Here is a 13273-nt window from a genome sequence, read left to right on the forward strand (position 1 = left end):
AATGGATAAATGTCAATATTACGTCCATAAATAATGCTGTCGCTGCAGGTCTGGAAACCTAATGCGAAGAAATAAACACCTTAACAGTAGCACAACTGACAATACAGCAGACATGCAATTAACATTTTTATTTTGCTGTGCAGTTATTTTTACAATTAAACCCAGAAGTAGTTTTGTTTAATTTTAATGACCACGGGTACTGTATTGCTGCAGTGAATTTTAACGCACAATGCTTATGTACACAGTCTGGCCTGTAACAAGTATTAGACACAAAAAAAAAGCCATATTTGAGTTTAGTTTGAGGTTGTTCCTTTTGGTTTGTACTTTGTCTGGAACGTGTGCTATATGTTTGATAACTGGAACACAGAAATAACTTGTGCCTATTGACAATCATGGTTACTGTCTTTGTATTGCATGCTCTGTTTCTTTATTTACGATCTCATATATTATTCTTGCTTTTTAAGGAGTACCTTGCTTTAAACTCTTGATGTGCTATGGGAAGTAGGATACGGGTCAATGGATGGTGCTTCATGTCACTGTCTTTTCATCATGGGGTTTCACTCGCTTGGACATTTCTTTGTGATATTGTAAAAGAAAAAACAACTGGAATTGTCATTCAGATTTTTATTTGGATTGTTCAAATAAATGGGAAAAATACAGTTTAACCTGTTTCCTGATTGTGCCCAAATGTGTGTCGATACTTGTCCTCTCCCTTTAGCCAGACATTAAAGATTCAAGTGACCATACTGTTTATCTGAATATTTAAAGTATATTTTGTAAAACATTCACCGCTCTTTACAAACTTCCCGGCATCGACTTTTTTTTGTTCATCAAACTGACTGAATTGAATGATAAAATGCAATATCTGAATATAACAACACACACATATTTTACTTTAACCAACCATTTAAAAAAGAAAAACCTGGAGATGGTGGAATGTAATCAATAGCAAAAGTCACCTCAGTCCATTTGGTATAGGTTGCAGACAAGTTGCAATGAACTAATAAGATAAAAGAAAGCAGATAAACGACTATACTTTTTTATTTATTTACCAGCAGTATATAAAGCCTTAAATGCTTATGAATACTAACAATATGAAGGGAATTAGAAGTTGATGACTATGCAACATGTCCTGATTTGGAGTTGAACTGTTGCTCGCGTCTGGAGGAGATGTCATCGCCTTCCAGGAAAGAGAGACAGAAAACAGAAGGACAAAGTAAGCAGAAAGCATCACTTCTTGACAGGACAGGTTTAATCTACGTTGAAATGACAGCAGCATCTCATGACTTCCTACAAACAGCAATGCGTTCAGATATGAGTGCGTGGAGAAGGCGAGGAGATGAGTACTCACCACAGCATCAAGCATCCTCAGGCAGAGCCAGCACTTTGCTCAGGCTGCCTACAGAGACAGAAACTTCCCTGTCAACGGCATTGTAGCTCAAATATACATTGTTTTAACAATATACATGTTAATATATTTTGAAACTGCATCAAAACAATAAAAAAAGTAATTGGCGATAATGGGATTGCAATCAGTGCAGTATTTCATTTATACAATGTCAAAAATAAGATATTGGATCTACACTAAACAGTAAGTTCTGGTTCCTTGGCTCTGGGCAAAATCCAGCATATATCCATCCACTAAACCCTCATAATGATATGTTATCATATTTTGTGCCTTATTTTGGTTTATTGTAATTCTGCGTTAGGAGATACCAGGTAACTGTTATCTGTGCATATGACCGCAAAAATATCTTGATCTATTATACATCTGACTTCATGAACAGTTACTTTATCTCACCAGTGAGCACAGAATCGCCGCAGCGGGCCTGTCCAGTGCGCAGGGATCCTTGGATCTGCTGCCCGTCGGCCGGGTTCACACACCAGCACTGATCCACAAAGCACTGCTGGGCCCGGTAGAGGCCGCGCCCGTCACAGAGCGGCCGGAAGCCCGGCACCTCCACACGCTTGATGCCGGCTGCCTCCAGCTGGCAGACAGTGGCCTTCTGAGGGACTGAGAGACGAGAGGAGGAGAGGACTTAAATGTGTGTGTGTCTGTGTGTACGTATGGATATAGTACATATAGACAGAACATACCAGTTTTTTCTGTGTCTTTGGGCGAAGCCTCCTGTAATACAATCAGTAATAGAAAAGTGAGAAGAAGGTGGAGACCACATCTTCAAGCCTGACTGATGAAATTGCTTGGCTTCTACATCAGATGATATCGTCTTTATTGGCAAATATGCAACGTTCTGCTTTACAAAACAAATGTATCAATATCAAACATGTTGAGTATGTCTTGTGGTATATTCATTTGTACCTCGTCCAGAGAGAGATCCATGAGGCCGGGCAAGGCGTTCACGGACATCCGCATGGGCACGGCAACTACGGACACAAAGAGAAACCGTGTGAGAGGCAGAAGGAAGAAGAAGAAAAAAACCAGGAGGAAGTCACATCCGACTTCAGATCAGGTTCAACCGGCTTTCAGGAAGTAGATCAATTTATCGTGAAGCATATTGCAGGTCACTGGGTGTTTTTCGGAAAGTTGACATTTTCGCTAAATGTCAACAACATCCAATAATCCGAACAGAACTCAGCCTCCTCACCAGATCTTGACTTCTTCATCTCCAAGTCCAGGTGGTTGTTCTGCTCCCGCAGAGACTTGATGTCCGTCTTCTGGCTCAAGACGAAGTAGACGGTCAGCGCCTGGCCCACAATCAGGACGGAGGCCAGCAGGGTCAGACCTGCCACCTTATAGGCCCGGGAGGAGCGGCCACTGGAGAGCAAAGAGGAGGGAGGAAGTGAGGAGAGTAGAGCGGACATGTTGGACATTCACTGAATGAAATTCAATCAGAAACAAACAAAAAAAAGGAAGTACAGACAGGATATGAAGAAAAAGCCTTTAATATGACAGGGCGCTGCTGTGCATCAGCCATTTGAACTGCTCAAGAATCAATGTGTCTTTCTAATTGTTGATTTTTTTTTTATAAAAAGGAGAAAAAGACACTCACTGCTAATCGATATCTACCACTAGTAAGGAGGTCATATGGGCTAAAGCTGTATGTGAGAAAAGAGATCGATATGTTGTGTTCCTTTTGGTTTATGCTTTGAGGTTCACTGCTTTTCATTGAAACAGGAACTTCAGCCGTGGTGTTTTTCTCTCTCGCATAAACAGTATCTGCTGTTGCCAGGCAGACCCCGGAGTGAAAGTTGAAGATTTTTCGATGCCCTTGTTTTGCCTTTTTCTCGATTTAAAATTCCTTACTTGAAATGCCATGTCTTCTCTGAGAGCACTTTTAAATCTCAGCTAACAGATGTCTATTCTGTACTGAACTGATGTTAAACAAGTCAAGTACAGTCGTGTGGTCGAATAATTATATTTTTTTTATTGAAGATATCGCGCATGAAAACAAAATTCATGGACTAAAATAAGACAATCCACAGACTTTTGGTAGAATTACAACCCATTTGGTGGACTGTAGCCTTTTGTTTCTTTTTATTTGGCAAAACATGTATATCCATGAGTTTTTGAAAGTATTTTTCTTGGTTTCTAATAATGTGTGTACTATTTGAAAAATAAATCAGCTTTTATTACAGTTAGTAAATGTTTCAAGTCAAGTGAATTCTGTTCATATAACCTAATATATAAACTAATTATAATTTGCCTCAAAGGGCATTAAGCAGTTATATTATGTTTTTGTTCATCCTGACAGATGCTCAACACAGTTTCAAGAGTCTGCTGATTGTTTGAAGTAGAGATATATAAAAAATATAACCCAATGGGTGACAGTCGTATGCGTTCCGTAAAACAAAACAAAAATCGAAAAAAGAGAACATTATTTACATTAAGCTTACTTTTAACTTGAAGCATAACTTTTTTGTGATAATTAGATTACAACATTAATATTCAATGTTTGGTCCCACCAATGCAAACGTCAGACACGTTTAAGACAAAATAGGAAACTCTTTTTTCTATTTATTAATCTCACATACTAAAAAAAAAAAAAGATATCTATCTGTAACAATAACAATACCAACACGCACATGATTTACAGTACATGGTTACTAACTTTGTAGAGACCAACATTTTGGTCCTGTAGTGTTGGGACCTCATAGAGATAGATAAACATACACAACCCTTACCTCTGTGCATTGCCTGCCTGCTGGTTGCGATCTGCCAGCAGAGGCTGGTTTGGGATCTCGGGGTCTGACATCTTAACACTGACACAAACCTGGAAAAACACACAGACATAAACACATAAAACACATGAAACACATATAATGCTGCTGATGCTGCCGAAATAAAACACACACATACAATTAAAGTAAGGACATTCACATGAAATATACCTTAATTCAAGTTGCAAGCTGCTTCACGAATATTAATGACAGAATTCAGCGGGTTGTTGTACTTTAAAGGCTGATGAGAGAGACAGAAGGAACTGAAAGCAACAGCGGGGGGGGGGAAACCCACACGGACAACCTGGACTGCGTTCTTTCCAAACTGAATTTCTGATTGGTTCCTCGTGTTCACGCATCACCTGTTACCGGGTAGACACAATAGCAATTTTGAAACTGGTTGAGACATGACATTACCTTTTTATATCCGTGTTGTTTACATTGGTAAATAATTTCATATTTGTTGGCAGACCACGTCATGGTAATGATAGAGTAATAATTAGGGATGGATTTAATTAGTATATGACTACAAAAAATGGACATCTGTACCATATTACATTGAATATAATACATTATAAATACATACTGTACCAATCTTATTAGTATTAGTGATTAGTGATTTGGTATGAGCAGATTTTCTTATTTTATTTCAAGTTCACCCCCAATCGTAGCTTCTGGATGAATTTTGAAGTCCCACAACCTCTAGCAGGCCAGCATTATCCTATCTTTTATTATTTATTTATATATTTTACACATTTCAAATAAATATCATCACATTCTGCTCAGAGATCTACTTGGATTATGCCATCTTGCCTCTCTGTATATGTACATATACACATGATGTGCCAACTTGTCTTTCAAACTTGTTAGGTCAACTGAAATAATCCAATGATCTACACTTATTAAAACCAAGCTAATACATAGTTTACCGTAGGTTCTCCTCAACTAAAGGAGTTCACATCTCCTAAATATTTGATATGTGTCTACTGGTTCAATCTATCTGTTTATTAATATCATTAAACACATTTTTTAAAATTAGTTTTGACTGTCATTTTTGAGGAACAAAAAAAGTTCCATTAAATGGAGACACAATGGTAGTCTGACATTTAAGAAGCAGTGGCTGGTATAAAGAAGTGAGAGTGCAGTGGGGTGTGTGGTGAGATGAGGGCGAGAATTGGGAATTTACACTGAAGTTAAAAAGAAATCTGAGTCAAACAGCCTACAGTCTTAGTTGGTAATTTACCAAGGTTTCCCTGCCCTCTAGTATGAGTTGAATAAATGAGAGAATGAACAGATTTAGATGCTAATTTTAAAAATCACAATTAGGATAGTCTCAAAGCTTTCGAATCATCAGCGTGAAACCCAAAGGACATTTGAATTAGCCAACCTGCAGTACACTCTCGTCCAGTGGGGGCGGTAGAGGTGCTTGTAAGCTGACTTGACAACCGAAGAGAAAGAAAGCGTTGCATGTGATTGGTTGAACCCTATTGAGCCCGTATTGTTGCAGGAAGCAGGCATCACTTCAGCATTAGCTACGATTTCCAAAGGAATACCCACGAATTAATTTAGCATTATTAACGGTATGAATACACACATGTTTCCTACACTTCCCGCTCTGTTGGTAGACAGTGACACAGGCGTCTGTGCCAAGCTTTGTGACATTTAGCAAGCTAACTTTGCCAGCGTCAGCATGAAGCGCCAAATTTAAACTAACAGTTAAAGTGAACTTAAGCTTGGCTGTTGGTAGCCAGCAAACGCGTTAGAGCTATTGTCTGCTTTGGAAAAATACATGTTGCTTCTAAAGTTAACAGATACAATGTCCCTGCTTTCTGTGCAACTGTCATTGCTGGCTGGCGACGTATTGTAGAGTTAGCTAACAACTGTGGATAACCTAACCGTACACCTTAGCCTCAACGGAGTTTTGTGTGACGCCAGCTAACGCAAACCATTTCTCACAGATAATGCGAAGACCCTGAACAACTGCCAAAGTTTTCAACAAAAAAAAAACAAAACAGAGACATGGACTCCGACTCGTAAGGGATTTTCATTCATTTTCTGCAACAACAGGCATCCGGGTTTTCCATTTTTGACAAACTGACACATAGTTACAAAGATGCAGATTATAATATGTAACGTTAACTATTCCTCTACTATTCCACTATAACAAGGCTAGTGTCCACAAGACACTGGCCTTGTTATAGTGTTGAAGGGATGCAGGTTAACCGGGGAAGAAATACTAAATTCAGCAGAAAGAGCTAACTTCTGTTCCATCTAGTATTGGAATTTGATAATTTTCCATGTTTGTACTCTGCCATCAGGTCATCTCACCTGACAATGAGTAGTGATGAAGATAGTGATGAATGGAGGCCGACAGAGCCAAAGTCAAAAGCCCCAAGAAGGGCGACCAAAGCTCCTGCCGCAGCCGGGGAGAAAAAAGCCGCTGCCAAGAGAACTGCGAAACCAAAGGAGCCAAAAGCACCCAAACAACCGAAAGAGCCTAAAGTGCCAAAAGTTCCTAAACCAAGGGCACCACGCAAACCTGCAGCAGAGAGAAAAACACGGGCCCCTAAAGTTGTGAAGGATTCCGATGCACCAGTGTTGTCTGGAGTGAAGAGGACAAATATGGATGAAGGCAAAGATTATACGGCTGCGGAAAACAAAGGAGAAAAACCAACCGACTGTCCAGGAGGACAGAGGGCCAAACCGAGTGGGTCAAGTACCTTAATGAAGTCGGAGGTAAGACGACCGGAGTAGTAGTAGTAGTAGTAGTAGTAGTAGTAGTAGTAGTAGTAGTACTACATCTTGGTACACACAGGCAAACAAGAAGATGATGTAGTGTTGGCAATGCTGTCAATTTGTTGGTGTAATTTACATAAAGGTAGTGTATGACTGAATTTAGAATATATCAGTTTTCCTGAACTATACACATACAAACATTGTTGCATTTAGAATAGTCCACTAAATAGGTTGCATTATTTTTGCTGACTTGTCATTACTTTACATAGACGGCAAAACTCTCTTTCATCTATAGCTGACGCAACATAGTACATATGCCATCACTAATTTCCTTAATGTTTTTCTCTTGGTCTTGTCTATTGTTTTTTCTTGTAGAGGGTGTCATTTACCTTGTCAGATGCCCATCAGTCAGGCGAGGGGTCGTCACTAGCTGGGCTTAGAGCAAAGAAAGAGGAAGTGCAGGACGATTTCACGTTTGATGAGCCCTGTCAAAAGAAACAGAAGACCAGTGAGGCCTGCTTGGGACGATCAACTGATTTACCGGGAACAAACACTCAAAGGAATGAACTCGATATGAACTGGGATTTAATAGAGGTATTAATGGGGTTGTTGCTGTGTTTTTTGTGTGGAAAAAGTGTTACTTGTAAGCTATTAACAATGTACAAACCGTTTAAAATTGTTTGTGCTTATATGGGCGGTATCTTTCTGCCTGCCTAACTATTTGTGTATATACTATAGATTAACTGTTTGGATATGTGCATATGTTCCTCCCCTCAGGTGCTATCCACCCTGACATGTGTGGAGCGATGGGTGTGTGTAAATGTCATTAAGCTGCTTCGTGAGGAGAACACAGTGCCATTCATGGTGCGGTATCGCAAAGAGATGATTAACCATATGGACGCCGATGCCGTCCGAGACGTCCAGCTAATATATGAGGAGCTATGGTAGGCAAATAAAACGTCTTTAAATTAAACACAAATAAAAGAAACTAAGGCACCATATTACCTACTCTTGCCAGCACTCATACAATGCATCCATATGCATATTTAGGTGCAGAGTCTAATGTATACAGTGGATATAAAAAGTCTACACACCTCTGTTTAAATGCCAGGCTTTTGTTATGTAAGAAAAAAAAAATTCAATAACCTGGTTGCTTAAATATGCACTCCATAAAACTAATACTGTGTTAAAGCACCTTTTGATTTATTATAGCACTCTTTTTGGGTAAGAGTCTATTTTCATGGCTCATCTTGATGTGGCAATATTTTCCCACTCTTCAAAAGTGCTCCAAATCTGTCAGATTGCAACGGTATCTCCTGTGCGCAGCCTTCTTCACATCACCCACAGATGTCCAAAGGGATTCAGGTCTGGGCCGCAATACAAAACTTTAATCTTTTGGTTGATTTGGATGTATGCTTTGGGTCGTTGTTTGGGTGCTGAAAGTGGAAATTCCTCTTCAGACTTCTCACGTAAGCCTGAAGGTGTCCGTCAAGGTGTAACTGAAATAATTTCTTATATGAGCTGGGCAGGCCTTTCTGACACTGGCCACTTGATGGTGCTAGTGGTCAAGCTATGAGCCTGAAACAATATCGCATGTTTGTGATTGTTTAACTTATGTGTCACGTAATTTTGTTTGTGCGTGTGTGTGTGTAATCATTTTGCTCTGTTTTATATATCATCAGGTTCTCATTTTCTTTTTGTTTACTTGTGTATGTGTGTTGCCTCAGCTCTCTAGCCAAGAAGACCAAGTCTGTGGTTCAGACCCTGAAAAAAGACGGGGTTTTGACCACTGAGCTGGAACAAACTCTGAGAAGCTGCCGATCAGCTGACGAACTGGATCATGTGGTCAGAATCACATTTTTATGCTAAAGCAATATCTACCATTTAAATTGGCCGATGTAATGCCTGGTTGCAATATAATTTATCTGCACAGAATGTGGCTCTTACACCTATCCTTACCAGCCATCTCAGTCCTGTGCTTCTGTCTTTGTGTGTAGTATTCTCCTTATAAAAAAGGCAGTAAGCTATCAAAGGCTCGCAGAGCCAAAGCACTTGGCCTTGAGGTGGCTGCCTCTGCACTCATGGACTCACCGCATACTCTGAATTTAAGTGCGTGGGTAAAACCTGGTACTGAAGGTAAGACATGAACACACAGGCACCCAACATCTTTTCAGACATTAAACACAACCCTTAATATTGTTGAAATTATGTTTGCCACAAGGTGACTGTGATCAAATATGGTACGTGTGTGTTTTTGTGTATCAGGTCTGTCATCGATGGAAGAAGTAGCGACAGGTGTGGAGCACATCTTGGCTGATATGATAGCCAAAGACCCTGACACACTCACCTACGTGAAAACATTGTGAGAACATATTCACATAACGTTTCTTGATTTTTGTGAGGTTTGATTTTTTTTAAATTTTTTTACAGTGGTCTGTGTGACATTGATATTGGTACCAGACTATCTTGTACCTGCTACATTGATAATGATACAGTACCCTCTCCTTCACTCTCTCCATCTGTTTTTCTTTTGCTGCATCAGGTGTGAGAAAAGACATGTGACCATCCAGTCTTCTGTGTCCAAGTCAGCGCTGAAAGAAAGAGAGCAGCAGTCTGCAGAAGGCCACAATAAACCAGGGGCCCAGCAAAACAAAAACAAGGACATTGACAAGTTCCACCTCTACGTCGACTTCACCTGCAACATCCACCGCATCCAGCCACATCAGGTAGCAAGACAGACCAGTTTACGGTTCCTCCCTGCCTGCTTTTCTTCCTTCCTCGTTTTTTTTGCACTCCTACTTGGGAATTTCATGATACCTATAATTTTGTAATAACACTGAAGGGTGGGTTTTTGGTGTTGAGCTGAAAAGTTTACCCTGGTGTTTGTTGTTATGAATGTCTCTCCCAAACCTTTGGCTATTGCTGCTAGAAAGTACAAATACAACGTTCCCAACAAGCCGTTATGGTATAACTAAGTGGACAAATAATATCACAACACAACTAATCAAGTGTTCTCAACCACTCTGAAGGTTTTACCTGTATTGTGTTTCACACACACACACACACACACACACACACACACACACACACACACACACACACACACACAGATACAAACAAATGCACACCATCTGTTTGTGTTTGTGTCATTTCTGTCTGCTTCAACTGTGCCGCTTCTGAATGCTAGCCATGTCAGTCGCAGTTAGCCTTGTCTGTGCCTCAAAAATGTACCCCTCTTGTGTCCTGCTCTGCCTCCTCGGCTCCCCCTCTGTCCCTCTAGTGACTAGTGGGTTACTCAGAATTGGTCCCGGGCCTCATGTGTCACCACAACTTCCATCAGCCGCTGCCTCTCTGCCACACCACACTCTCTGGCAACCGCGCTCTGCCCTACAGTCATACAATTCCATAAACATACATTCATGCGCACACACACTTGCTCACACACAAGCACCACCCTGCAAGTCCCCTCATTCTCCTCTCTTAACATATGTGACATGTCCCCTGCCGACATGCCATTGGATTAGGAGGCTTTGATTGACAGGCGTTCTCCTGTAGTGACAGCTACTGCTGCTGGGCCCACAGGCGGACGCGAGGACGGGGGAGAGGGGGTGAAGGGAGAGAGAGCGAATGAACAGATGAGCGACGTTGAGGTGCGTCCGTCACTCTCTCGCTTCGCTCTGCCTCCCTCCCTCTTTTTCTGACTAAACCTCAGCCCTCCACTCCACACCTCCCCTTTTCCCCCGTCTTCTCTCCTGTGAATGAGAGGCCTTTAATTCGATGACTCGCCTTTGTCATGGAGCGTTAATCCACAGGCTGCCGTGACCCTGCTAGCTGTCGGATTCCGGCTAAAATGAACCTTTTCTAGCCGTCAAGTTGTCGCGAAGGGGGAGCAGGTGGGAGATGTGTTTTGACAGGAGGCATGTGTGTGAGGACACACTTGCCCGTTTGCTTTAGCACATTTTTATTAAGCCCCTGCTCTGGTGGTTTGTTAAAGGAAAAGGACGGGGCATTTTATGAAGGGAGGGATAGAAAGGTTTTAGAGTTGCATTGCAAGTTCACCAGTAGATAGAACATAATGTGGTGGCAGACAACAGAAACTGGTTTATTTATAATGTTTTAGTTAAAAAAAAAAAAAGGGAAACGTCTTGAATTTTGCATATTTTAATTGATTCGACTAAAGCGTTGGTTCTCAAATGGGGGTACTTGAAGGCACCCCAGAGGGAACTTGAGACTTTAAAAAGTATATATTTAAAATTAGCATTACATTGTTATTTATGTGTATTGAATTGTTTTTTTCAACCAAAAATGCATTAACCTGGTTAGGGGGTTCTTGGCTGAAAAATAATTCCTCAGGGAGTATTTCACTAAAAAAAAAGGTTAAGAACCGCTGGAATAAGAAGACATACAAAGATAATTTATATATATATACATATATATATATATATATATATATATATATATATATATATATATATATATATATATATATATAAGTATATAAAGACCGAAGAAGGATAAAACATCCCTCAGTTATGGAGCTGCAGTTGATGCTATCATTCTTTTTCAGTTAATCTGACCATCATTAATGGTTTGGCCAATAAAATGCTGCGAGGGTTTCTAACACATTACTTGTTTTGTCCCACCAACCATTCAAAAACCCAAGAACATTTATTTATCTAATCGCACAAGACAAAGAAAACCTGGAGCTGAAACCTGAGAATATTTGGTATTTTCCCATTTTATTTTATTATAAAAAATGTCTCTGAGGTGATGCATTTTTTTCATCCCCAAAAAACACATTACAGAGAGTTATGGAAGATAAAAAGTCCCCTGGATGTTTCCCTTTATAGAATGATGTAACTGTTTCCTTCCTTCTCTAAAGTTAGTGTATACAAAGCTCTGGTATTTGGTATGTCTTAAAGCCATTTGACATATGGAGCTGAGATGCTTAGCTCAGATTTAATTCCGTCAGATTTGATTTGAGGTCTTCTTCCGAGGGTTCACATTTACCTTATAGCTATTAACTCTCTTCAGTGTGCCAAGGCGGATTTGTTGAATGTGCAGTGGGCTATTTTTAATGCGATTTGTGTTATGATCAAATGGTAGTTTAGCGCTTCAGTGTGGGGCTCGCCTGCAGAGGAGCGTGGGTAAATGGAACTGTTTCATCAATTGAACACTTCTTTTTTGATGGACAGCTGGAGAAAAACAAGTTTGTTTGTATTGTCACTCGCATACACAAACCCTTAGTTTTACTGTTGGCAAAGAAAATAACTGCCGTCGGTTCAAGCAATATAATTATCTAGAAATTGTACAACAACAAATATCAATTACATTTTTTCACACATTAAATAAACAATGATCTATACTTTTAAGAAGAAAGCTCCCGCCCAAAAATGTACATGTATCTGACGTAGTCATTTAACTATTTTAAATGTTGCTCTGTGGTCTGTTTAATCTCCTTCTCCTGGTAATTTGTACTCATAGTAAATATTTACAACTGAGATCATTAAATAAATACTAACACATTTGGTAAAGCCCCATTTTAAACTATGAAGTACAGTAAGTGCTAATTGATATGCTTTTCCTCTCTCTCCTTCCTCATTCTGAGCTGAAGTTTGTTCTCCCGTCAAAGACCTTTCGACTCCGTGCTTTGTTGCGTTTGTTTTTGGACGTAATAAGACGGTGTAAAAGAGACAGAAGAGTACGGGGTTCTCCCTCAGCTGCCAGTATGTTTGTGTAAAAGGCCAGCGTATCGTGCTGGGCCGTTCTAAAGAATAATATTCCCTGAATGTAGCTGACATTCCATGTGCTTCACCAGTTTTCATTGTTTATCAGGAATAAAATCTCATTTCCCTTTTTAGTTTTATTCCCATTTGCACTATTACTGATAAGCCCTAACTTTCTCTGGGTTCCTACGCAGTATAACATTTATTTTACATACATGATAACAGTTGGATTCGAAACCATTTATTCACATAATAAAGTAGCTATTTGTACTTAGATGTCAAATATGGTCTGAAAAATCTACGGTGAGGTCTGAGTCGGGGAATTTTAAAATGGAAAATATGTATTAACCCTGCGTGGATCTGCTGACGGCTGTTTTCCGGGTCTTTTTTTAAGTATAAATAATTAAAACCCAGTGTCTATCACGCCTCATGTGTGTCAACAGGGTCAAAACGTGTGCAAATGTGCTGTGAATCTGTGTGTATGTGTGTGTCGGTATGTGTGTATCTTTTTGTGCATCCTTGATATGTCGGATGGATGGACGTGTTGATAGTATTCTTCTAAAGAAAGGGTGAGAGAGAGAGAAGGAGACGGCTAGAGAGAGGATGGTCGTTGGCTGACTGCCCGCCCTCGG

General features: G+C 40.1%; 2 protein-coding genes across 3 annotated transcripts in view; one reads left to right on the forward strand and one right to left on the reverse strand.

Moving 5' to 3' along the window:
• Positions 1-609: 609 nt before the first annotated feature.
• Positions 610-4487, reverse strand: cd74b (CD74 molecule, major histocompatibility complex, class II invariant chain b). The gene is made up of 8 exons (XM_068567742.1): positions 4351-4487; positions 4144-4232; positions 2607-2776; positions 2321-2385; positions 2098-2128; positions 1802-2014; positions 1352-1399; positions 610-1180 (listed from the first exon to the last, which is right to left on the reverse strand). The coding sequence occupies exons 2-7, from the start codon at positions 4212-4214 to the stop codon at positions 1359-1361; spliced, it is 591 nt and encodes a 196-aa protein (XP_068423843.1). The 5' UTR covers positions 4215-4232; positions 4351-4487; the 3' UTR covers positions 610-1180; positions 1352-1358.
• A 1198-nt stretch (positions 4488-5685) lies between these two features.
• The window catches only part of srbd1 (S1 RNA binding domain 1), a 45184-nt gene continuing 37596 nt past the window's right edge, over positions 5686-13273 (forward strand). The window contains exons 1-9 of one of the 2 annotated variants that reach the window (XM_068568129.1): positions 5686-5759; positions 6138-6212; positions 6498-6915; positions 7291-7509; positions 7693-7859; positions 8643-8760; positions 8913-9051; positions 9181-9277; positions 9458-9641. In XM_068568129.1, the coding sequence (XP_068424230.1) occupies positions 6199-6212; positions 6498-6915; positions 7291-7509; positions 7693-7859; positions 8643-8760; positions 8913-9051; positions 9181-9277; positions 9458-9641 (1356 nt within the window). In that variant the 5' untranslated portion in view covers positions 5686-5759; positions 6138-6198. Of the gene's footprint in view, positions 5760-6053; positions 6213-6497; positions 6916-7290; positions 7510-7692; positions 7860-8642; positions 8761-8912; positions 9052-9180; positions 9278-9457; positions 9642-13273 lie in introns of those variants that run through there. The other variant, XM_068568130.1, reaches the window with a different exon arrangement.

The sequence above is a fragment of the Clinocottus analis genome, unplaced genomic scaffold, assembly GCF_023055335.1.
Source record: "Clinocottus analis isolate CAN_PGR_092001 unplaced genomic scaffold, fCliAna1.0.p SCAF_8, whole genome shotgun sequence".
NCBI classification, from domain to species: Eukaryota; Metazoa; Chordata; class Actinopteri; order Perciformes; family Cottidae; genus Clinocottus; species Clinocottus analis.

Bases quoted from the DNA above. Each gene is read 5' to 3' on its own strand.
- cd74b (XM_068567742.1), bottom strand. From the start codon at position 4,214: ATGTCAGACCCCGAGATCCCAAACCAGCCTCTGCTGGCAGATCGCAAC. The intron at 2,777-4,143 runs GTAAGGGTTGTG...TTTGCTCTCCAG, and splicing joins CAGGCAGGCAATGCACAGAG to TGGCCGCTCCTCCCGGGCCT. The intron at 2,129-2,320 runs GTACAAATGAAT...ATTGTATTACAG, and splicing joins TGGATCTCTCTCTGGACGAG to GAGGCTTCGCCCAAAGACAC.